The sequence below is a fragment of the Cydia pomonella genome, chromosome 4 (assembly GCF_033807575.1).
Source record: "Cydia pomonella isolate Wapato2018A chromosome 4, ilCydPomo1, whole genome shotgun sequence".
NCBI lineage: Eukaryota > Metazoa > Arthropoda > Insecta > Lepidoptera > Tortricidae > Cydia > Cydia pomonella.
This window is the reverse complement of record NC_084706.1, coordinates 24,970,592-24,994,314: the sequence shown is the minus strand read 5'-3', so window position 1 is coordinate 24,994,314 and position 23,723 is coordinate 24,970,592. Positions and strand designations below refer to the sequence as shown.

General features: G+C 38.1%; 1 protein-coding gene across 3 annotated transcripts in view; it reads right to left on the bottom strand.

Annotated features, from left to right (window-relative positions):
* Positions 1 to 821: 821 nt before the first annotated feature.
* The window catches only part of LOC133517337 (cyclic AMP response element-binding protein A), a 259,857-nt gene continuing 236,955 nt past the window's right edge, over positions 822 to 23,723 (bottom strand). For 2 of the 3 annotated variants that reach the window (XM_061850610.1, XM_061850608.1), the window contains 5 exons: positions 15,741 to 15,925; positions 11,063 to 11,210; positions 10,196 to 10,374; positions 8,116 to 8,259; positions 822 to 7,286 (listed from right to left, as the gene is read on the bottom strand). In XM_061850610.1, coding sequence (XP_061706594.1) covers positions 7,098 to 7,286; positions 8,116 to 8,259; positions 10,196 to 10,374; positions 11,063 to 11,210; positions 15,741 to 15,925 — 845 coding nt within the window. In that variant the 3' untranslated portion in view covers positions 822 to 7,097. The remainder of the gene's footprint in view (positions 7,287 to 8,115; positions 8,260 to 10,195; positions 10,375 to 11,062; positions 11,211 to 15,740; positions 15,926 to 23,723) is intronic. The other variant, XM_061850609.1, reaches the window with a different exon arrangement.

Sequence of the window (23,723 nt, the reverse complement as noted above, 5' to 3'; positions counted from 1 at the left end):
GTAAGTAGTTTTTTTTTAATACGTCATGAAATAAAAATAAAAAGTTTAGCTATCGATATTTCTAAGATCTTAAGCGTATCTTAATCATTCTTCGAATCGGGCCGAATGTTTCATACATCAAAAAATCAAAATTTGACCGCGTCCGGCAAATCGTCCCACTTTGTCGCTGACCATAAGGACGCCTTGACAGGTTATTCGATTAATGATACAAGCAAATCTCGTTCTTATGGTATACAACCATTGGGACGTTTTGCCAGTCGCAATCACAAATCGTCCCAAGCGGGGGGCATCAATAGTTTCAGGCATGGACCTAGAATACTAAGGCCGTAGTTTCGCTTAAACACATATAGGATTCCATCTTCCACCAATTTTCTAGTATTTACGCGTGACACACATATAGGGACGACATATATATAGGGATATAGTTATCTCTATGGCCTCATCCACCAATATGCATTGCAGTGCATTAATTATTGGAAGAAAAAAATTAAATGCGTAGTCGAATGTTGCAAAACTTATACCGATCGAAAGACAAAAAGAGGCAGGATTCATTTTCATATATAAGTTAATCAATTATCTTTCGTAAAATACGATATTAATCCATGAAGTTGTTCCTAAGGGCGCTCTCACTTTTTTTGCCATACTATATTGAACCTTATCCCCGAGCTAGAAAGGTGTTCGTACCAAACTAGAGAAAAAGTACTCAATCCGCCTAGGTATACATTTCTGATACGCACACACTGCAGTGTCACAGCTGGTCGTCAGTTGCGCGGCCTCTGTCAAATTGTTCCTCTATGGTTTCAGGAATAAAAACACCGGTATACAATATTTTGACGCTTTATTTATATCAAAGGTGACAGTAAAATCCGTAATGTCATTGAAAATAATAATAAAACAAACGATCAACAAACGATGACTCAAGGTAACAGCGAGTAGTTTTAACAAATAAAACTATTAATAAAAATTATACTGAATAACAATATTGGCATGGCCGCATCATCAATCCGGGTTTAGGCCGCTTATTGCACAATGTCTTATAAAAATATGTTTTCCGAGTTAAGCACAAAAATACGATGCGTAAGAGTTTTAGGCTTTTGAGAAACTTCTTAGGAAATTAACTGTATATATAAAAGACAGATTTTTAGCCTTAGGGCCAGTCCCCCGAGCGTCGATGTCTAGTCAACTTGTTGCTCGACGTAACGTTGGCGCAACTGCACAGCGATGTCATTTTCCATAGCGCTGAGTAGATACCGACGCTCAAAAGAGCGTCTATATGTGGCAAATCGCTTGCGCAATACACGCGCGCAGTACGTACCACTAGCGAGTTTGCCAGATCTGGACGCACTTTAGTATCGTTTCAAATGTGTTTAAAATAGAAATAAGCTTTTCATACTCTGCCTCTGCGGTTTGGGATAAACTAAAGTAGGCATATTAAGTAGCTGTAAGGAAAAAAAAAATCTTAATTTCATAGACCTCTGAGATGGAAATTGAAGATAACACCCGTAAATAATTAATGGAGCTTTAAGAATAGAGATAGAAAGGGTAATATCCTCTTGCCACCGACAAGTATTCTACGACAAATTCAGTGGAACGGGGGGCCTTTTAATAGGGGGCTAGAGGCAAAAGAATGTAGAAATAAGAAATTCTAATTGCCCATAAAACTCACACGGATCGATATTTATTAATTAATAATTATATCTGATTGGTTGACGAATTGATCATACTAAATTGTCACTCAGAAATATTGTACTTGTACAACAGCTAAAGTAAGGATTCAAAGTAGAACGAAGAATTTCGTACATTGACCCGCCATTATGATGCCGGTGGTCAATGCCACTGTGCGAGCGGGACAGCAATATCATGCGTGTGCGATAGAGATAGTGCGTGTCGATGTACGAAATTCTTGGTGCTTAGCGTCCTTACCTGGAGCATGAGCTATGTACAAGTTTGGCATTCAGTTTACATGCATTAAATTAATCCATAACTTAATTTAAATACTTTAGTTAATTTATATAAGTCGTTTTCAATTACATCACTCCTTTGCAGACGGTAAATGCCATATTAGGAATTATATATTTTACATGTTAAAATACTTTATTTTATATATAAATATCGTATTTTCTCTAAGGATACTCTTCGCTGGTCATTCTGCCTCTAACAATTTCATATTAATAAAAGAGCATTTTCCAAAAATAATAATTGAAAGACTGGTTCCCACAGATCCTTTTGAGTTCTCCCAACTCAGAATCACTAGCATATTCAATCCTGATGCAAAAAAAATGTCTCAAAAATTTGTACGGAAATTTTAGTTTCCACTACGCCACGCACATACAAGTGAAAAAATCACGTGACGTAACGGTACGGACATTTTAGGACATTTTCTTTTGAATGGTAGAATGGAGAACGCGGACGATTCTGAGTAGAATGAGCCCAAGAAAGTCCAGATTTGTAAGAAACAGGTTATTTTGGAAAACGCTAAACGTTGCTGATAGGCACTTGCAGTTCATCGTATCCTGCGAACATCCCTGCAGCCTAATTGCGAAACAACCCGACCGTCATCGCGAACGCGCTATAGTAAACCTAATTGGAACGCATGAAGCTCTATATTACAGTGTAATCGTGCGCGTTGGAGCGTCTGCCATCTTGTGGCCTCAGTGGGAAACATAAACACTTCACGCTCACGCCAAAGCAAGTGCTGCCCTCTACAGTCCATGTAAGTTTTCTTGTGCATTGTAGGTTCTGCCATCTTGTGGGGTACATTGGAAGCTTTAACTTGACATGTACACTTTGCGCCGATAAACAGGGGCTCCAGTGATGCCCATACAGTTCATGTTTCCTATATACATCTTTGGTGGTCTTTTTTAGGGTTCCGTAGCCAAATGGCATAAAACGGAACCCTTATAGTTTCGCCATGTCCGTCTGTCTGTCTGTCTGTCTGTCTGTCTGTCTGTCTGTCTGTCTGTCTGTCTGTCTGTCTGTCTGTCTGTCCGAGGCTTTGCTCCGTGGTCGTTAGTGCTAGAAAGCTGAAATTTGGCATGGATATATAAATCAATAAAGCCGACAAAGTCGTACAATAAAATCTAAAAATTTAATTTTTTTTTGGGTACCTCCCCTACACGTAAAGTGGGGGTGAATTTTTTTTTTTCGCTTCAACCCTAGAGTGTGGGGTATCGTTGGAAAGGTCTTTCAAAACTAATAGGGGTTTTCAAGAAACATTTTTTGATAAAGTGAATATATTCGGAGATAATCGCTCCGAAAGAAAAAAAAATGTGTCCCCCCCCTCTAACTTTTGAACCATAGGTCCAAAAAATATGAAAAAAATCGTGGAAGTAGAGCTTAAGAAATACATTAAATGAAAACTATAGCGGACATGATCAGTTTAGCTGTTTTTGAGTTATCGCAAAAAGTTTTCCCTTCATAGTAAAAAGACTTACTTTAATTAGGTACTGATTATGCAAATTTGCCTATTTGTTTAACTCGGGTGAAAGGTACCATTTACTACACTTTAAGCTCCAGTTTAGCTTATTGTGACGGGAGAGTAACTACGGAACCCTACACTGAGCGTGGCCCGACATGCTCTTGGCCGGTTATTTTATTATACCGGTGGAAAATAAGTATACGGATCTCCTCACCGTAGCCTATGGACGCCTGCAACTACAATCTAAGAGTAAGTATCCAGTAATTGAAACATTACGTCGGGAATAGTTAGGCAATTAGACAGCGGAAGGCGAGGATAGCCCAAAGCCATTCAATCAATAGCTACGCTAATCTAGAGATCTCAAGGAGAGACAAGTAAAACTGTATAACGTATATATTTCTAAAAATTCATTAGAAAAAATCTCTTAAAATATATCTTCATTTTCAATAACACGCCCCCTAATGAGTTGGGGACGATAAGTTGATATATTAATTTAGCACTATATAAATATAACATTTTCTTAAAATTCTACATAGGAAGAACTTCACACATGTACAACAGAACGTAATTGCACACAATAACGTAAACGTTCGATGACAACCAAAACTTAAGTTATCAAGCTCGTATCTAAGTTACGTTTGGTAATGAGATACGAGGTTTTTAACAGTGACAGGTTGTTTTGGCTGTCAACAAACGTGATATAAAATGACGCGTCTCAGGACGGCAGAAATAGAATTGTACTAGTCAAGCAGAGTTATATAGACATTTATGTATACATAATTAACAGTTTTCAGGTAAAAATTTGTACAGCAAGTTGACTACATTGTGAAGAATCTATTATTAATAAGTACGAAGCTCACTTTAAGTCACTTACATCGAGAAATTGGAATGTATATATTAGTTCACGAGAATGTTAGAAGGACGATCGTCCAGTACCAAGATTCGTGGCACGTTACAGGTCCATTTACAAGAGCTGGCACGAATAAAATGAATGACTGAGTGAATGAAAATATCGATGTGTCTATCACATTAACCTGTCGTCTACCAAGCTGTCCAAAAAACCACCCGTACCCGTACAATAAATAATTAGTATTCTTATTTTTAAGTTGCTCGTGTCTCCCGCTCCCCACCTGCGCGGGTCACCCCAGATTTGTTACGACGGATTTTTGTGCATCCGAGGAAATTCGCAATCGAAAAGCTGATTTATTTTGATTTTAAATGGGTGTTCTCCGTACGTAAGAAATACTGGACAGAGATCTCCGGCCAGGGTAGGTAGAGGGGTGCTTTTTTCTCAAAACCTTAACTTGGATATGTTTTTTTTTTGGCCGGAGATATCCGTACTGGGTAGACAACAGGTTAACCAATAAAATGGTGGCTCTGACTGTATATCGATACAGGTCACTCATACAATGGAAGTTTCGTTCATTTCATTCGTGCCAGTTTTCGTGAATTAACCTTTACATTAAAATACTGTTCGTATACGAAGGCTAGTATAAAAGCATATTGTATACTAAGGAAAATTTGCTATAAACGTAATTGGCAGGTCAAATGGTTATCACAAATAGCCATCACCTTTGCCATTCTTACCTTTTACCATTCTTAGTTTGGAGTCTTGATTTTCGAGATTCGACTCAGCTGTTTTAGCATCGAGTCATTTCTTTAAGTTTTAGGTACATTATTTTTTAAGACGTAGTTTTCATATACAGTTCAAGGTTCACAACAAAAATATTCTGCAGCGATGATTTTTTAAACTTTTATTTAATTACAACTTTCAATGTTGAAGATGGAATATTTGTTTATTGAAGTGTTCTTGAGTCACACAAAAAACTCCCAAGCTACTTAGACACCAATTCTAACCAACACTTGAAACGTTAATGGAAAACTTTCCTCAGTATCCTGTATCAATTTAAAGCACATTTTATTAATATAAACTGTTGAGAAGGCTCGCTGTTCGTTTGTACTTGGCCACAGAGCGCCATTCCTGATTGACAGCTATTTTACGGTCTATTCTTATTTGTCCCCGCCCCACGAGACCACCGTCATACATGAGTCGGGGACAAATAGGAATGATTTATATGGGAATATCCCAACTGTGCCCGGCGGGGACAAATGGGAATACTCCTATTCTATGGGCCGTGAACCCAGTTACTGCTTCTACAAAAGACTAGACATACCGAATACAATTACACAGTCGGCTCAAAAGGTCCTTTAGTAGATACACAAATATCTATCTTAAAGATAAAATCTCTAGATACATTTCTCTTTATAAATGCAAATTCATGGAATTCAATTTATCCTGTAAGACATCGATGTGTATGTCTTACATATTATGCTACCAAGAATCCCGAAGCGAATCCAGGGATATTCTATAGATCACCACAACGGCCACATACAAGTAAAACGTATGCTTTGGGTAACAATAAAATCCTTAACCTAATTTCACATAATAATAAACACACACAAATTAAGACTTAAGCTATTTAATGCTCTTGCAGCATTATTATAATATATTACGAGATTTCAAACGACACACCTATATAATTATCGACACTTGAGTGCCTGCTACACTACACAACATCGATCCAAAATCAACTGTACGAAAACGAAAAATAAAGAGGGTAGATCCGTCCTCGCCCCGCGCCGGCGCCGCCCCTCCCCTCCCGGCCCGCAGTACGCGGCGCGCTCTTGACCAGTACAGACGGTGCTTCATGAGGTAAGTCCTCGATAAATTGGATCGAAACACATCGAGCGTTTATTAAACTTAATAATACGTGAGTGACCAATTTAAAATAATTTTCATATGTTCGAGTCTCACGGGAGTTTAATAGTTGATAATGGTATAAATATTGTGTAGTATAAAAGGCACTATATAGACTCAATTATATTTCCCTGTTATCGAGTCTTCAAGTCGAAAACAGTGCAGTTGTAAAAATAAATATCTAGTGTGGCACTTTGCAGTAAACACCGCAGTAAGGTTCCAGCACCACAAAAACCTATTACTAAAAATATAGTGAGCAACCATTGAAACGCTAACAGTTCCCTTTAGTCTCCTAGTATATGTAAATACTTCCAAATATACATACATTGTCAAAAATTGGCTTGCCGGTCGATTTTTATGTTAGAAAAAAATTCACCTACATTATTTAAATAAGTTATGACATTAATCGTTAGTCTGGTTTACTAAGAAATTTACAAGACGAGACATCAAAATTCGATATATATATGAACTTTGAGTACACATAGATATATATTATGACTGATATTACGACTCAGCGTAGCCAAATACCTACAACTTCGAGAAATGACAAGTGTCTTTTGATTGATTTATATCATGCTTGAGCGTTCACGAAAAATTAAAGGAAATGATTTATAAAATGACTAAAATAGATGAGTTGATTTGTATGAAGAAAAACAGGACAGAAATTACTAGTAAGTAGGGTCATATAAAAGCGGCATTTAGCTGACGGCTAATTCCCTAGTAAGCAAAACGTCTTTTAGAGCCAGACTTGGTCAATACGAATTTGTAAGAATGCCATTTGGACTTATAACTGTGCCATCAAAAGACAGTCGTCACCTCTCATAATCTATGACCAATCACACTATAACAGTATAAATTCAGACTATAACCGTTGAGGCCTTAAGGAAAGCGTAGCGCGACGTCACACTCTTCACAATGACGTCACTTGCGTGCATTCCGCGTCACGAGCGCCTGCAGAGCGGCCAGTTGGCTTTGGAGACTTGCGTTTTTCTGCTCCAGGGTCTCTACCCTTTTTCTGTAGTCGGAGTTCTCGGACACGAGAATTTCAACCTTCCTCTCTAGTTGGTCCATGTATTCCTTCTTTTTGCGTCTGCTTTCTTGTGCTGATATCTGAAAAACAAAAGAGCGATTTTACTACGTATAGCAAAAATAAATAAAGGTGTCATTCATTAATAGATGCAGCAGCTTGTCATAAATGCAGCAGCTTTTAAAATGAGACATTAAAATAATTAAAAAAGAGTATGAAGAGGTTTTGACCAGAATAGGTATTTTCAATGATAACAACCAGCAATTGTAATGAGATTTGGTATGCGGCATCAATATATTACTATTAAATGTTAGCAAAAAACGTGAAAGAGAATTTATATGATTGACTTTAATTGAACTTAATTACACCGATTACAGCTGAATACGGTAATCATATATGTCTGCCATCAATCACTCATTAAAGCACTAGAAAACAAATTGTTTGCACCTTGTACCATATTTCCTACTGATTTTCTTATCTGCCGATGTACTTACATGCACTGCTTCTTATTACAGTATGTATATACGTAAAAAAACTCAGCAAATGCCCGTTTTGCTGTAACATTATTTAAGGCTCGTTTACTTATTGTTTTCACAGACGTGTTTGAAAAATCCTGTTCATTTTCCTTTTTTTTTAAGATTAAACGGAAATAATTTAATACATTTTTAACTTGAAGAATGATAGGCGTTGCAAGTAATAAACTAATATTAGAAACTATTGCTCTATGCTTGTTTTTCTTTTAATTTTCTAAATGGATTTATGGATGGAAATAGTAAACTACTAGAAATCGTTTGTTAATTGATGCTTTTATCATGTTCTATATTAATTTGATTTTCTTGGGAAATTATTTGTCTTTGAATTAAAGAATGGTAGGCGATAATGGTAGGAGATCTAATTATTTATTGTCGGTACCTTGTTCTTGATTTTCCTTCTGATTTTCTTGAGGGATTTCTCTTCGGCCTTGGTGAGTGGCAGACGCGTAGGCACGGGGTATCCCTCTGCCAGGAGTGTGCGCTTCTCTTCTTCTGTGAGCACCAGTTGGCCTGTTGACCCTTTCTGCAATGGGAAGAAAATATTTATGAATTAGCAGTTAAGTTCAATAGGCAATTCAGTACAATAAATTATGTTTTAAATTAGCGTGAACTAATTACAAAATTGTTTAAATTGAGATACTTTTTCCCAAATTAATCGATCCCATATTACTCCCTATCTCAATATGAACAAACTTTTAAATATGGATGGTCGACGTACCCAACATTTTGCCACACTTTTATTTGGTATTTGCAACAGTAAGAAACCCACATATTTGCATGAAAAGATGGTCTTCTACCAGCGTCGTATTAGGTGTGTTCCCCGACTGATTTGCCCAAGGCACAATACCGCTGCATTTCGTGGCAGTTTTCGTTATGCTGCCACGAAGTGCTGGAACAACCTTCCACCTCCTATTTGGGAGAGCACAACTGTTAGTAGCTTCAAATCTAAACTAAAAACACACCTGATAGCTCAACAGGGTATTGCTGCCTAAGGGCATCATTCTACATAGCCTCAGTTCCTAAATATGATTAACCCCCAAGTAAATATCTGGTTACTGCAATATAATGAACTCGCATGTATAATGTATAATATGTGTACCTTAACAGCTGTTATTTATAAGTATTTTTATTTGATATTGCCTTTGATAACTGATTATTTATTATTATCTGTCACACAAGTCGCGCAGTATGCCGTTCCGCTCACCTCACTGGCTCCACAGAAAACCAGCGCCGTTGACAACGCTTAGTCGTGCCAACTGCAATGCTGAGTGGAGACCATTTCAGCCTCACATCCTATTTGTTCTGTACTATTCAACTTCCACTGTTTCTTTTTTTTTAAATTCTTGTTGTTGTTAATGTATTATCTTCTTTGTAATAATTGATGTGTTGTCTGAATAAATATAATTCTATTCTATTCTATTCTAATTAAGATAATGGCGATATTGCATTTATTATCAACAAATTCGAGTGTGCGGCCAGCAGGTATACGTTTGAATTACTTAATTTATTATATCAGCCGATAGACGTATCATGTTAGACATAGGCTTTCCACAATGATCCCCATGACGACCTATTTTGATGGGTCCTAAGGTGATTTAAGAACTTGTCTGTCCAACTGGCCATCCGTTCTATATAAGTCGGGCAACTTTCTATATTGGCTATATCAACGACATTAGATCTCTTGCGGGTCTCCTCATTCCTAATTCGGCGGCTAAAGTTCTGTAACTATCTTTACAAAAAAATCTTTGAACTGTGGACCTAATGAACTGCCATGGCTCCGCCATTTTATATATCCAAAACTGAATCGAACAAAAAACTCCGATCTAAATAAGTTTTTGGCAAAAATTCAATTTTTGGTACAAGCTTTTATCTCTGTACTTTCTTAGCACAGGCAACTAAAAAAACTCATTGAGACAATTATAAAAAACTCGAAACACATTTAGATTACGTCTTTTCATCACAGAATTCCTATGGCTACCTCGTGTGCCCATTATGAGATCAGCCCGATGGTACCATAATATTGCATTGTCACTCGACTATACATGTATGCAAATTTTCAGCTCAATTGGAAATCGGGAAGTGGGTCAAATTTAGCTTCCAAATTTCACCCACAGACACATAGGTGCTTATTAACAGGGCGAGTTAAATAAAAGCTTGTAAAAATCCCACGAAAATCGCTCGAGGAATACGACCTGACCGACCAGTCGGATATGGGTCAAACACATTTTAGAAAAAGGTCACTTCTCTGGACAATACAACCAAAGTTAACGACTGGTACATGCCCATTTTTCTTATTTGAGTCTCAAGTAAAGATACCAAGTAAAAATTTGCTTTAGGTGTACAGGAAAGACGGAACGCGAACGAGTTTTCTAAAAAATGTGTATGACCCACATACGAAGGCGTTTGATCAGCAACGGAGTGGCTTGACTCGCGTTCGCTCGATAAATGACGTGGCTTACCGGCTGCGTGCTGATGAGCGGCGTGTTGATGGGCTGGCGCGAGTGGTGCGGCAGGTAGAGGTGCGCGCGGCGCGGCGGCGGCGGCGCGGGCGCGGCCGCCTCGCGCGCCGGCGACAGCGCGCCCTCGCTGTCCGACGACGACAGCGACGACGGCGGCGTCGGCGGCAGGTGGAAGCCTGCTAACCGATTCAACATTTACAAAAATACTTAACAGTTATTAGGAATATCATTACTTGATTTTAAACTTTATTCCAAAGCGATAGGGTTCAATTTTGCAGAATTTCTGAAACCTTCATGCCTTACGGGTTCAAGGTTTTCAAAGTCAGTTGTTTTAGTGTGTCAATTTGGATTTCTTTAAATAAAAAGACACTTCATTTGATTCCATTCTCATTGTAGTCATGCCAGTCTAATGTGGGATCTTGAAAAAATCGAGGAAACTTCAAATATGAACATCTCTAGTTGTATGGATTAGATATACCCATTTTTAAAAGTAACTCGTGTACTTGCATTCGGAAAATTATTGTTGAATTAGGCACAATAATATGATGGCATCATGGTTTCTTTACCCCCACATGCGAAATTCGGACTTGTGACTTTCTGTAACCTTCATCCTATCGCTGCTAAGCGAGACACTTAGGATTTACATTTTTTAACCGACATCATAATGAGAAAAAAGTGCTATACCATAATATAGTTCGAATTAAGATCGGGGTGCGTAGCTAGGATGCCAATCGATTACGCTCCGTAGCTAATAAAACAAAACTGTCTGCCGGACTAATATGGAAGAATGATAGGAAGAGATTACGATATCGGTCGCTTGGCCCCCAGAACAGTGAATTCGATGTAAATTAAAATACGAGTACGTACCAGATCCTGAGCTGGATGTGACCTTGATAGACAATTTGTTGGAGTTGAGCGTGTTGGCGAGCCTTGGCGCGGCACTGAGCAGCAGTTGTGGCACGCCCGCTGCACCCACTTTTTGCAGAACGGCTTGTGGCATGTGTATGGTTCCCGTCTGGAACCATAAAGGAGTTTGGTTAATTTAAATACTCTAATAATAATAGTCTTTGCACCCTGGGGCCCATTTCTCGAACCATGGGCCCATTTCTAGAACTGTATTAGACTAACATTATTAGTCCACGAACTGTCAAGTCGTATGGGTTACCATGGCAACACACTAATAATATTAGACTAATACCGTTCGCGAAATGGGCCCCTGGCGGGTTAGACGACCGGTTTGGCCTAGTGGGTAGTGACCCTGCCTACGAAGCTGATGGTCCCGGGTTCAAATCCTGGTAAGGGCATTTATTCGTGTGATGAGCATGGATATTTGTTCCTGAGTCATGGGTGTTTTCTATGTATTTAAGTATTTATAAATATTTATATATTATATATATCGTTGTCTAAGTACCCCCAACACAAGCCTTATTGAGTTTACTGTAGGACTTAGTCAATTTGTGTAATAATGTCGTATAATATTTATTTTATTATTTATTTATTTATTATCACCGGATGTATCATATCATGCGCCCAGGGATGGTACCTGCCACGTATAGCCCTAGCTTCTAGATTAATGTGTCGTAAATGGCTTCTGTGTTGACTTCGGCCGCACGCACGCCTTCCGAAGGTCCGAGGCTCCATGGTCCCGAGATATGGTAAGACATACAAATATGTAATAAGCTTGTATGTAAATAAGCTTTTTTTTAGAAAGGCTACTTTTAAATGGATAGTCAATCCTTACAGTACAAATGTTACAAATAATGTTTTATATATTTTCTCACGCACTTATATTTTTATGCAATTTTGTTTTATCTATTAATCAACTAATTTATTTTTCACAAAAATGAAGAACATAGGTTGAAGTTTTTGCGAAAATCAAGTATTGAAATACTATTGTTTATAATAATAACTTTCGCAATAAACATGCAAAACACTGTATGCAAATTGAACCATACGGGACCAGCTTAAAATAATTTATAAAACGTTAAATTATTTGTATTCTAAGAATTCTTATTCGATCAATTTTATTAGAACCTTTAAAAGTTGGCATATTTTAAAATCAAACAAATGTACAGAATAGGATGCTTAAAGGAGCTAACCGAGTTAACCCTTTAAAACTTAAAGGAAGGGGTTATTAGAGTTCATCAAAAATGAACCGTTCCGGCTAACTACCCTTAATTATGTCCGGAATTCTGTACGAAAAGGTCGCCGACTTGTTAATCGTATTTCAAAGACACAGTTAAGCGTCGGTCACACAGGAAGCAGGTTGGAAACGTGATTTTATTACTGTGTTTTACTATTCTCATAGTAGCACCAATCTAAAGAAATTAGTTAATAAGGAATCCTCCAGAAACTATAGATTTGTCTATTAGTGCATTACTATAGAGGCCGAGAAACGTAGGGTTGCAGGCCAAGTAGATATATAGAGATAGGATAGAGATACGCGGCTGGCAACCCCCTTTCTCGCCGAGATATGTATAGTGCTTTTCTCAAACTTGCAATCAAAACAAAAAAATGTAGTCAATTTGTTTTGTGGCGTCCACTCTACCAGCGGTGTACAACCTTACGCGCGTAAGTCCGCGCGCCAGCTCGATGCGCCACCGCCGTTGCTTAGCAACGAATATGCACAACAGATCACCGTACCAAGCTAACTGATGGTAGAAGCTAGTTGATGGTTGGATGCCAAGACGTTGTGTCACAATTTGACGTTAAAAAACAAAAGAAGGTTGCTTTACAGTCCTAGGTGTGTAAGGCAGTATGAAATTCCTTTACATATCATCTTCACTCATCGCACCTGATATGTAGTATTTCCGGACCTAATTTGATGTAAGTCATGTCTTCATTTCATAGCAAGTTTGAGAGAAAATGTGAATTATAGATCATGTCATTCACGAAGACGACTGTCCCTTGTCTAATCTGCGCGTCATCGTGGATGTCACGAACTGTATACTAGTATTTCGTCAGCTGACCAGCAAAACTCACTAATTACTAAAAAATAACTGAATAAATTCAACCTCATTTCAGTAGTTCTATGGCTATGAATTTCTGATGGTAATTAGTGAGTTTTGCTTGTCACCTGACGATTTTATAATTTACTTTTATACCCGCGACTGAAGCGACGCGAAGCGATTTAATATTTTTCTGCGTTGTTACCTGCGGCTGTGTGACCTTCCCTTAACCAGCTTATTATGTTTCCGATATCTCGTCAGCGATCTGCTCTCGTTTCCAAACATTTCTGGGAAAAGCTCGATAATTACCTTCCAACCTTATTGTATTCATAAATATGTATACAATAACGAACCTTACTCCATCGTAATAAGCAAAAAAACGTATGTAAAGGTATTTATGAACAGGTCTGTACTGAAAAATCGCGTGGTGAAAGTAGCTACCTGATCTGAGGTGATTGACCTATCGTGACCTTATATTTAGGGTCTCTTGGTTACTAATTATGAATCTAAGAATCAAACTACACGAGGAATATATTTACATTCGGCCAAGACAAATTGGGTCTTATGCTATTGTCATAAAGATTATTCTCACTTGTGAGCATTTAAGAGGCCATAAAGTAACTGTATTTCGTTGTAATCAATGTGATATGATATGATATTAAAACTATATATGTTTATGATGGTACTGAGAGTACTCGCAAAAAATAAAACAGTCGCCATCAGATATATCGGAGCGCCCGAGGTGGTCACAAATATCTGATCACGCCTCTATTGTTAAGGCATGTTCAGATATTTGAGAACACCTTGGCCGCTCCGATATATCTGATGGCGACTGTACCGCTGCTTCATTTTGATTTTGAGCGACATTATTAGAGGCTTGACCGGATACTTTGCTGTAGGATTTTATAATCACAACGACGACTTTTCTAGAGCATTCCATGAAATTGTCTACCGTCTCTGAAGATTTGTTGGTAAAAGAGTTTCTTTTTCTGTGGCTAATGGTCAAAAATTTGACTGCTTTAAACGCCAAGAAAAAAGTCGCAACAAAGGAAATAAAAAGCGTCTGAACGGGACAGCCCATGGAATGCTCCTTCTGATTCCATATTTAGAAGGCAGTCTTGACGTAGGGTCGAACACATTGAGGCCGAAAAACTAACGCAGGTGTTGATCTCCCCGAAAGTGACTGCCGATCTGATCTTCTAAAACCCAGGACTTTTTTTATTAAACCTGTTTCCTTCGTATATTTATTTACTGAAGAGTAACAAGCAAGTGTCAAAGGTTGTTTTGTCCATAAGTTTTAAGAAACTCATTCGAGCGAGCCAGGGTTCGAACCGCTCTGATTTGGAATATACTCGACCGCCGCTGACTCCATGATTAATGATTATACAGGGTGGCCAAATAAGAAGTATACATTTTGTTTTTAAATTTTAACTGTATTAAGTTCAAAAATTATTAAGTATTGTTTTAAAAATATATTCTTCAGGGTTGGCAAATTCATGCGAAACATAATGTCTGACATATGTCCACCTCTAACAGCAGGCAAATGTAAGCCCTTATCATCCCAATGTTCAGCATCTATTCGCACATTTTTGGCATTATCTTAGTACATTTGTGTCGAATACTCGGTTTTAACTGTTTAAATTTCATCAGCTCGTTAGCATAGACACGTAATTTTAGATAGCCCCCCAGAAATAAGTCAAGAGGTGCAACATTTGGGGAATTCGGGTGCCAATCACTGTCACTTTTTTTCAAAATTAATCGAGCAAACCACGTGTTTTAAACAACAGAAATATTTGAGATAAAATTGCTTGCTGCTAGTGGTAGACATTTGGCAGAAATTATCTTCCGTATACAAATGCCAACCCTGAATAATATATTTATGAAAAAATATTTAATAAAATTTCCACTTCTTGTAATTAAAATTTAAAAACAAAGTGTATCATTCTTATTTGTCCACCCTGTATTAGGGTTTAAACAAATAGACAGATGTTTCTCATTGAAATACGACTTCTTTGACCTTCACCCCCATGTGGGAGTCGCTGGAGCACCGGCTATAAACACTACAGATTATATAGTTCCAATAGTTCTTACAAACAGATCTCTCGTTGAAAAATCCACCTACCGTTTTAGAGACCTACAACCCGTCGTTTCCGTTTACCGTTTGAACGGGTCGAAATTGTTTTTATGTAAATGGTGTAGTCAGTATTGGTAACAGCGTATGGCAACCAACTGGCCGTATTACATCGTAAGAAATACGTCCAAATAAGAAAGCAACTCACTGTAATCAATAACGTAGTCGAGGTGGGTGTGACTTGGACTTGGTCTTCACCTCCATGAGTCGCTAGAACACCGGTTCCATATCATAGATTGTATAATCCTTACCACCTTACCTACCAGCCTACCAGTTTAGAAACCTACACCTATAATACCAACAATAGAGGTAATCCTCAACTCGCGGATCGTCGATGGCACGCGTTGACTTAGCAACATACGGGTTGACTGTTAATCTTGAAGGGTCGACGTCATTATCGATGCAAAATGGTGTCTTTGTCGGTGTCAGCAAGCGCGTGTGACAACCAAGTAAGGAGGACACTCACTGTGTGGTCAATAACGTAGTCGAGGTGTGTCACAGGCGTGCCGGGGGTGGGCGAGGGGGGGCAGGACGAGGCGGGCGACTCGGGCTCTGACTTGGGCTCGGCCTTCACCTCCATGAGGGAGTCGCTGGAACGCCGCCGGCTCCACGCGCTGGCGGGGATAGCGGGGTAGCACTCGTCTTCCATGTCTGAAATAAAAAATAAAACGGTTGAGTATCAAGCTGATAGTTGACGAAGATGATTGGATTGATACATCATGGGTTCGGCTGTAAGTAACATAGTTGTAGAGTATCAACATGAGTTTTGAAGAAAAAATATTTGTACTAACTACAAGTTCCAGTGAAGTAATACAGTAAATTCTCAGAAGGCAATTAACACATATTAAATGTGTTAAATAATAATATTCTTGGTCTTAACGTACGTTAAATCGTTACTATCGCTACCTGTTGGGTTAAACAGCAGTACGGACGATTAAGAATGCAGTAACAACTTCATTAAATCATTATACAATGCGGTCTTGCACACACCTATAGGTAACTAGAGTCGGATCATGTTGTTTTTACGCCAAGTGCTGATTCAAATATGGAGCTTATAGAAATATGACTATGTATGCAGTTTTACTGCCAAGTTCGTGAAAAGTTAGCGTGGTCAGAGTCTACCTCAACGAATAAAGAATATATGAGAAATACGAAATCCTAAAATCAAGAAATAATTTGAATTATTTCTTTGTTATTATTTCAGTTATTATGTCAGTTGCCAAAAAGAGGTAAGAGAGGTATCTGTAAATGGCATCACGATTTGTGTGGTAGGGCACAGCACAGCAGATTCTAGAGCAGAGCCGAACTGGGGAAGTACCTCCACTTTACAGAAAACCGCAGCCAAATAACACTAGACCCTACTCATAGTGTTGTGTTCCTGCCGGTGAGTAAGGTTGATAGAGCTCAAAGAAGGTGTGGACTGTTAGGGTCGGCAACGTGCATGTAACTCCTCAGGAATTGCAGGCATCCATATGCTATGGTGACTGCTTACCATCAGGCGGGCCGTATGCTTTATTGCCACTGCTATGCTATAAAAAAAAACATACACGCAGCTTAACCAAGCTGGATGTGCGTGCGCAGCGTTTCCTTTTGCTCAAGAGCGTAATCAACTGGAACAGTGGTGGAAGCGTTAATAGGTTCCTTCATTCACACTTAACTCAGAATTAAAAACCTTATTACAAATGGGCCATTTTATTCAATATCCCAAATTGGAAAAACTACTGTAGTTGTTTTTTTTTTTTCAAATTTGGGATTTTTGATGTTATTCGTCATGCTCATAATCATGAGTTCATTCTATCCGAATAGGAGTAAAAAAAATTGAATAGAAAAAATAATACAGTTTATATGTAAGATATCTGTGACGCAGGCTTTATCCGGAGCCCATTTCTCGAACGGTATTAGAATAATATTATCAGTCCACGAACTGTCAAGTCGTATGGGTTACCATGGCAACACACTAATAATATTAGACTAAATACCGTTCGAGAAATGAAATGGCTACAAATGAAAAATAAACTTATGTTGCTGTTACTTGCATTTTATGTTGTCTTAAAACGTCATAATTAGCATAATACCTAAACTGAAGATTCTTCTCTTCCTCGTTCCTCATGAATGAGGCTCGCGACCACATGAGATCGTTATTTTGTGCACCAAGGCTCTCCATTCTGCACGATTTTCCGCCTTCCTAACCTCTCTGAAGATTAGACAGTGATTTTGTTTTTACATCTTAAATTATGCGCTAAATAACGTGTAGTTCAGCATTATTTACCAACTATTTTATAAACTATCAATTCGCTTACTTGCTATAAAATAATTATTGTTTACATCAGAAAATTTGGTCCCATTTAAATATGCAAATCATCACATTTCGCTGTTTATAACACATGTAACAAACATGCCATGTGCATACAATAAATGCATTAACTGAATTTCAACTCTCATTCGAATGTATACCTTATTTTAATACAATAAGGTACACAATTTATGGGTTTATAAATGAAGTTGTAGTTATGTGTTGCCGCTGGTATGCTACTTATTGTTTTTGCAGATGCCTTTGAATGCATCATTGCTTACCAAATAACATCATTAAATCATTATTTACGCTAATTAGACGAGCATACAACAGATGTTTAATTCTTTTGATGGACACACTTACACACATAATCTACCAGTGGTGGAGCGTCTATACAGAGTGTTATTTAGTCACCTGCAATAATTTACGGGCTAAATATAGGTCATATTGAGCAACTTTTACTATGAGACCAACCCCGAAATCGCGAAATAGTTCTTTTTATATAAAACCAGAAAAGTAAATTCATCGTTCTGTGGTTTTTTTTTTAATTTGTGGCCATTGTTACGAATATTGTTATGGCTCCTCTACACGATGGCCCAGCGTCGGCCAGTCCAAGGGACGCATTTATGCATTAGAGGGAGCAAGTGACATTGCTATCTCCTTCCACCGCATAGCTGCGTCCCTTAGGCTGGCCTACGCTGGGCCATCATGTAGAGGAGCCCTTAGTCTTTAACTATTTACTTTTTATACAATCAGTTAGTTTAGTGGCAATTTATGCTTACGTCTTAAATAGAACAGATTTAACGACCATTTCATTAAGACCATCTATTCGTCTATTGCCAGATTCATCTATCACTATTAAAAATAATCTATGTGTTAATAGAAACAGATCACTAAGGCTAGGAATAAAGCTCCAATCATTTTAATAACTGCTCGTGACATGACCAATACTATATTCTTTTCTTTTAATAGAGTACTTTACAGTTGATCCCATTAACGTTAGGGTTCAAGATCTAAGAGCCTACCGCCAACATCGAAAAACCATATCGTTTTTTAGGAAGCCTAGTACAGTCAGCGTCAAATACTTTGTAGCAGTCAAAGTGGCCAAATAGTTCGGTACACCATACTAAATATATGGTGTACCGAACTATTTGGCTACTTTGGTTGCTACAAAGTATTTGACGCTGACTGTACAACCTCGCAAATCTTTCCATTCCTTCCTTTATGTATACATGCCTTTGGGGTGGCGTAAAGTCAATTGGTTAAGAGCAACGCACAGATTGCGGAGGCTGCGGGTTCAAGTCCTGCCTTTTTCCATTTTTTCCTTTAATATAAAATTTGGAGTATCGCTCGCAGACGTATCTGCTTCTTAATTTTTTTTATTTGTGTAAGATTGCCTTATAATATTTATTTATACACCGTGCGTGGTTAATTTAAAGTCTGTCGGATTATATGGGCTCACGGTGTAGAATGGTCTAGGTTGTGGCCAATTTAACGCTGTCGCGATCTGTCGGTGGACAATGTGGACTTGTGCCTTGAAGTTAATAAATCATACTTTAGGTATTTTGTCTAGACTAGCAAGCTAGGTCGTCGACACCTCCAAATCTAGACAATATCAACGTCATTAGGTCATTACATTGTTTTCCGGAATACAAATGTTTAACGTCAAAGGTGTGAAAGAATTAATAATTGACAACATTTCATATTTTTAAGTGCTACTTTTTATTGTCTACATCGAAAGAACGCACTAATTTAAGGTACCCGTATTTTTTTTATTTTGCGTAAGTCCTATATTTTGGTCATAAAATCTATTTATATTGTTACTTGAAACAAAAGGGCGTATGTAACAAACGTCATTTGTGAGAATCGTGACGTCACGGATCTGTTTCATACACTGGAAAAAACGTTGAATTAATTTACGTTTGAGCATAGACAACAGTGCGAGTGACATAACCTCAAACGTTAAAAATAAAATCACAAATTAACAAGTGTCACAAACGTCAAAACTCAAGTCAAACGATGGTTTTCATGCCGTTTTCAATGACAATGACAATGTCAACCCAATCGGAAGTCATTTTTTTGCTTGTAGTGGCAGAACTGAAGGAGCTGGATGACGTCAATTTCCGTTTTAACTATTTTTAGAGATTTTGAATACAAAAATTCGTAAAAAATATATAAAACTTATTTTTTTGTAATCATTTAGGGATATTGAAAATTTTGAAATGTTGTCAATTATCACTTTTAAAAAAAGTTTTTTTTAAAACGTTACGTCAAAGTTTAAAACGTAAGTCTATCGGTTAACTGCGACAGTTGGTAATAAGTTACTATGATACTAGAAGCTGATTGGTATTATGTTGAGTAAATAAAAAAGTGGGGCATTTGGTGGAGTTCAGCCATGTGGAGAGGATGGGAGAGGTTAGTGCGGCCAAGAGAGCTTATCTAGGGCGACCAACCGCGAGACGTCCGGTCGGAAGGCCTAGGTACCGATGGATCAACGATGTCCAGAAAGACCTGTGCGACATTCAAGCAGATGAATGGCGTTAGATCGCTCAGGACACTTCAGTGTTGCCAGATGAGCGGAAGAAAATTATCGTACATTAGTGTCAAAATTATCGTACCGATGAAAAAATTATCGCACGCCTATCAAAAATGCACTACTCCCAAAATTTCATGCAAAATAAGCCTACATGTCCAATGTATAATGAAACAAAAACGCAATTTTCGTCTAAATTGCACTAAAATCAGTTTTATATTTTTGTATTTTTGTGATACATCCCAACGGTTTCCATGATATTTTTGACGTAACCCAAGAGATCGAATACTCAAAAGGTGCTTATTGTAGCCTATTTGTCAGGGAACGTGTCATATTTTGCTTCAAAAACTAGACTTTTTGGTGGCATCGTCTAAGGGCAGATATTATCGTACTTTTGCGTACGACAATGCCCTTTGGAACGTACATCGTACCGTAGTCCAAATTATCGTACGTGTACGACAATTATCGTACGCCTGGCAACACAGGGACACTTCGTGTCGCTAAGCCGGTGAAATAGTAGTAAATAGTATACGAGTTGTTCGTTTTTTTAACATGAGAAAAAAAGTAAACAATCTTTCATGTCTTTTTATTAAAAAATGCTTTTGCAGTAACTATTACATATGAAAGCAAAATAGTTGATCGTATAAGATTTATAATTGTTGCATATTTGCTGACTTATTTTTCAAAAGTGTTTTTCAATAAAAAAACACGTCAAAATCGGCTTACCTTTTTCTAATGCTAAACAAAACCAACTATAATAGTAAATAAAAAAGTAATACATATGCATAGATCGTGTCATTCACGAGGACGCGTGCCTTAACTCGTATTGTCATATTATTAAAGGCTAGATTTGACAAATCTGCGCGTCAACATGGAAGACACAAACTTTACCTACCTTAACTAGTTTTAATCAAAGTTTTAATTTTTATATTAAATTGTTACACGTTTTTAAAAAGGCCTTAAAAATCACAAGTAAACCAGAATATATTTGCAAGGGTATAAACTTCTAATCATAACCTTAAAAACTACATACTTAGTAAAATAATCGGTCAGAAACTACCGAAAATACAGTTCCGGCGCGGTCGAGAGATTTGGCAGTTTTTTGGCCGAAACAAGATTTTTATGCCGAAACTGAAACTTCGTGTATTTTGGATAAAACCGCAAACTTAAACTAGACGTAGGTTTTAGTGCTATGAAACAATTCAGAAAGATTTTTTTTATTTAGTCTTAACTACCAGAAAATACTTAATTTTTGTATTATTTTCGCGGCAATGTATTTCGTACATCATGGTCCCTTGTGACAGTTGTGACGTCGCGTCATTCAATGCGACGTTTTGAGTTAAAACTAATTAGTAATACCTACAGTGCCTGCTGATTTATTCCAGATGATGTTGGCCACCGGCATATCTTGCGAGTCGTGGGTGGAGCTTGCGACTCGGAGATCGGACTGGCGAGCTGCTGTCAGTACGGGTCTTGGCAACTTTGAACGCACCCGGCTTGAAGATCTTGACGCCAAACGTCAGCTCCGAAAAACTCGGCCCAAGCCCTCCTACAACTATACATACAACCCATCTGGAAAGCTCTACTGTGCTCCGTGCAGCCGAACTTTCAAAACTAAATTTGGATTTGCAAGTTACGCTCGCGCCCATGCGCGTAATAGTTAATAAATAATATTTAAAAACAATATTATTAAAAATAAAATAACTTGTCAGGATGTCGCCGTCGACGGATACGTCTGGGAGGACATCATTCCAGATGAAAACATAAGTCATCCATTTTTTACATTACCTATGAAAGTGTGTACAATTCAACCTAAACTAACAACCCTTCAAAGAAAAAGATAGTTTATTATTCAAGTAGGCATATTACAAAGCGCTTATAAACGTCAAATAAAGCTACGCCGGCTCTAACCCTACACCTCTGACTCGAGATTTAAATCACCCCCATGATTATGCAGTTGTATCGAAAATACAAGCCTGCGGTGGTATCATGGTCGCATTTTTATCACATGTCATGTCATGCGTCACTTTCGCACTTACATACTTGTTAGAACGTGACAGGCATGGTGACAGATGATAAAAAACAAACCATCTTAGCCCTGCTGTATAGTTGAGCTATTAAGTCGTGTTCAATCCGAACACAGCCGATTTGCAAGCCGTTTTGGTGAAAGGAACCCGGCGGGTGAACGCACTCGCCGTTGATTCACACATCTCCAAATGTCATAATCGTATGCCTCTAACATGTAAAATGGCTGCTATACTGGCCATTGAATCCGGTTGTGTTTAGCTACGTATCATTTTTGCGTTTGTGAATATGCAAATGCGTTCTAAGGCAATACGACCTGTCTGGCCTAGTGGGTAGAGAATGCCTATGAAGCTGATGGTCCCGGGTTGAAAACCTGGTAAGGGCATTTATTCGTGTGATGAGCATGGAGTATGTCATGTCATATTTATGTCGTTGTCTAAGTACAAAATACAAAATATACAAAATAGTTTATTTGGCTTAACTTATAATACACGAAACATAAAGGGCTGGAATCTCCCATTAAGTATAGCAATACTTGTTTCGGGAGACCCCGCTCTTCCATTAGGAAATAGGGTAAAAAAAAACCAACAAACTATACCCATGCACAAGCCTTATTGAGCTTACTGTGGTACTTAGTCAATTTGTGTAATAGTTAATGTCCAATATAATAACCTATCCTATATTTGAAAACAATAACACCAGGTATTTCTTTAAGGGTAAGGAGCTTTAAGAGGAAATGCGACGAAAGCACGTGACCAATTCTTCTTACAAACGTAATCCCCGTTTTCCTCCCTGGATATATTCGCCAAAAATGTCAAGGAAAGAAGGAACGCTAAAATAACGACCCATCATCTGAATGTACCACTAAAGACGAGGAGGCCAATCCAAACGTACGTTTTGATATTTAAATGATATCATTTGTTACATATCATTCGTGCGTACATTTCGTTCGTACTTGTTCGCTCATGTATTGGCGCGAGCGAGACGCAATGCTATCGAAATGACATCATTATGATGTCAACAGGAAGGTCGAATTGGCCTTGAGAACATTACCCTTCATCAGCAGGGTAATAAGGCGTCATGTGTACCCAAAATAATAATGGACCCATGTATTGTGTATTCGTAACACACCTAATGTCCTAAATGTACACGCGGGGAGTTTATTAAATTTTATTACGTGAAACGTAATCAACACCAGACGTGAAGTATTTGCCATTTTATTACTTAAGAGGGGGCTACCGCAAAATTGTACTTCTTTCCCCCTCCTCCTTCATTCCTCCTTTCCTTTCTTCCGTTTTTTTTTTCCTTTCTTTCGGAGGACCGTCATGCCTTCATGACTGAGGATCGTGACTCCTTCGAAGAAGTTTCGAAATGGCTTTTCTCCATCGGCGTTTGTCGTCTGCCTCGTGGTCCAGGCTTGATGCCACCTGGTCTGTCAACGTTTAGGGCTCCGGCCACGAGACCTTTTTCCTTCCATTTTCCCGATGACCATAAGGCGCTCTAGATTGTCCGAGCTCCTGCTTCAGTAGTTCTTTAAGTATATTGAAATGTATCACGTTTTAATTGCCATGAAAAAACCACAAGGAAACTACATTATT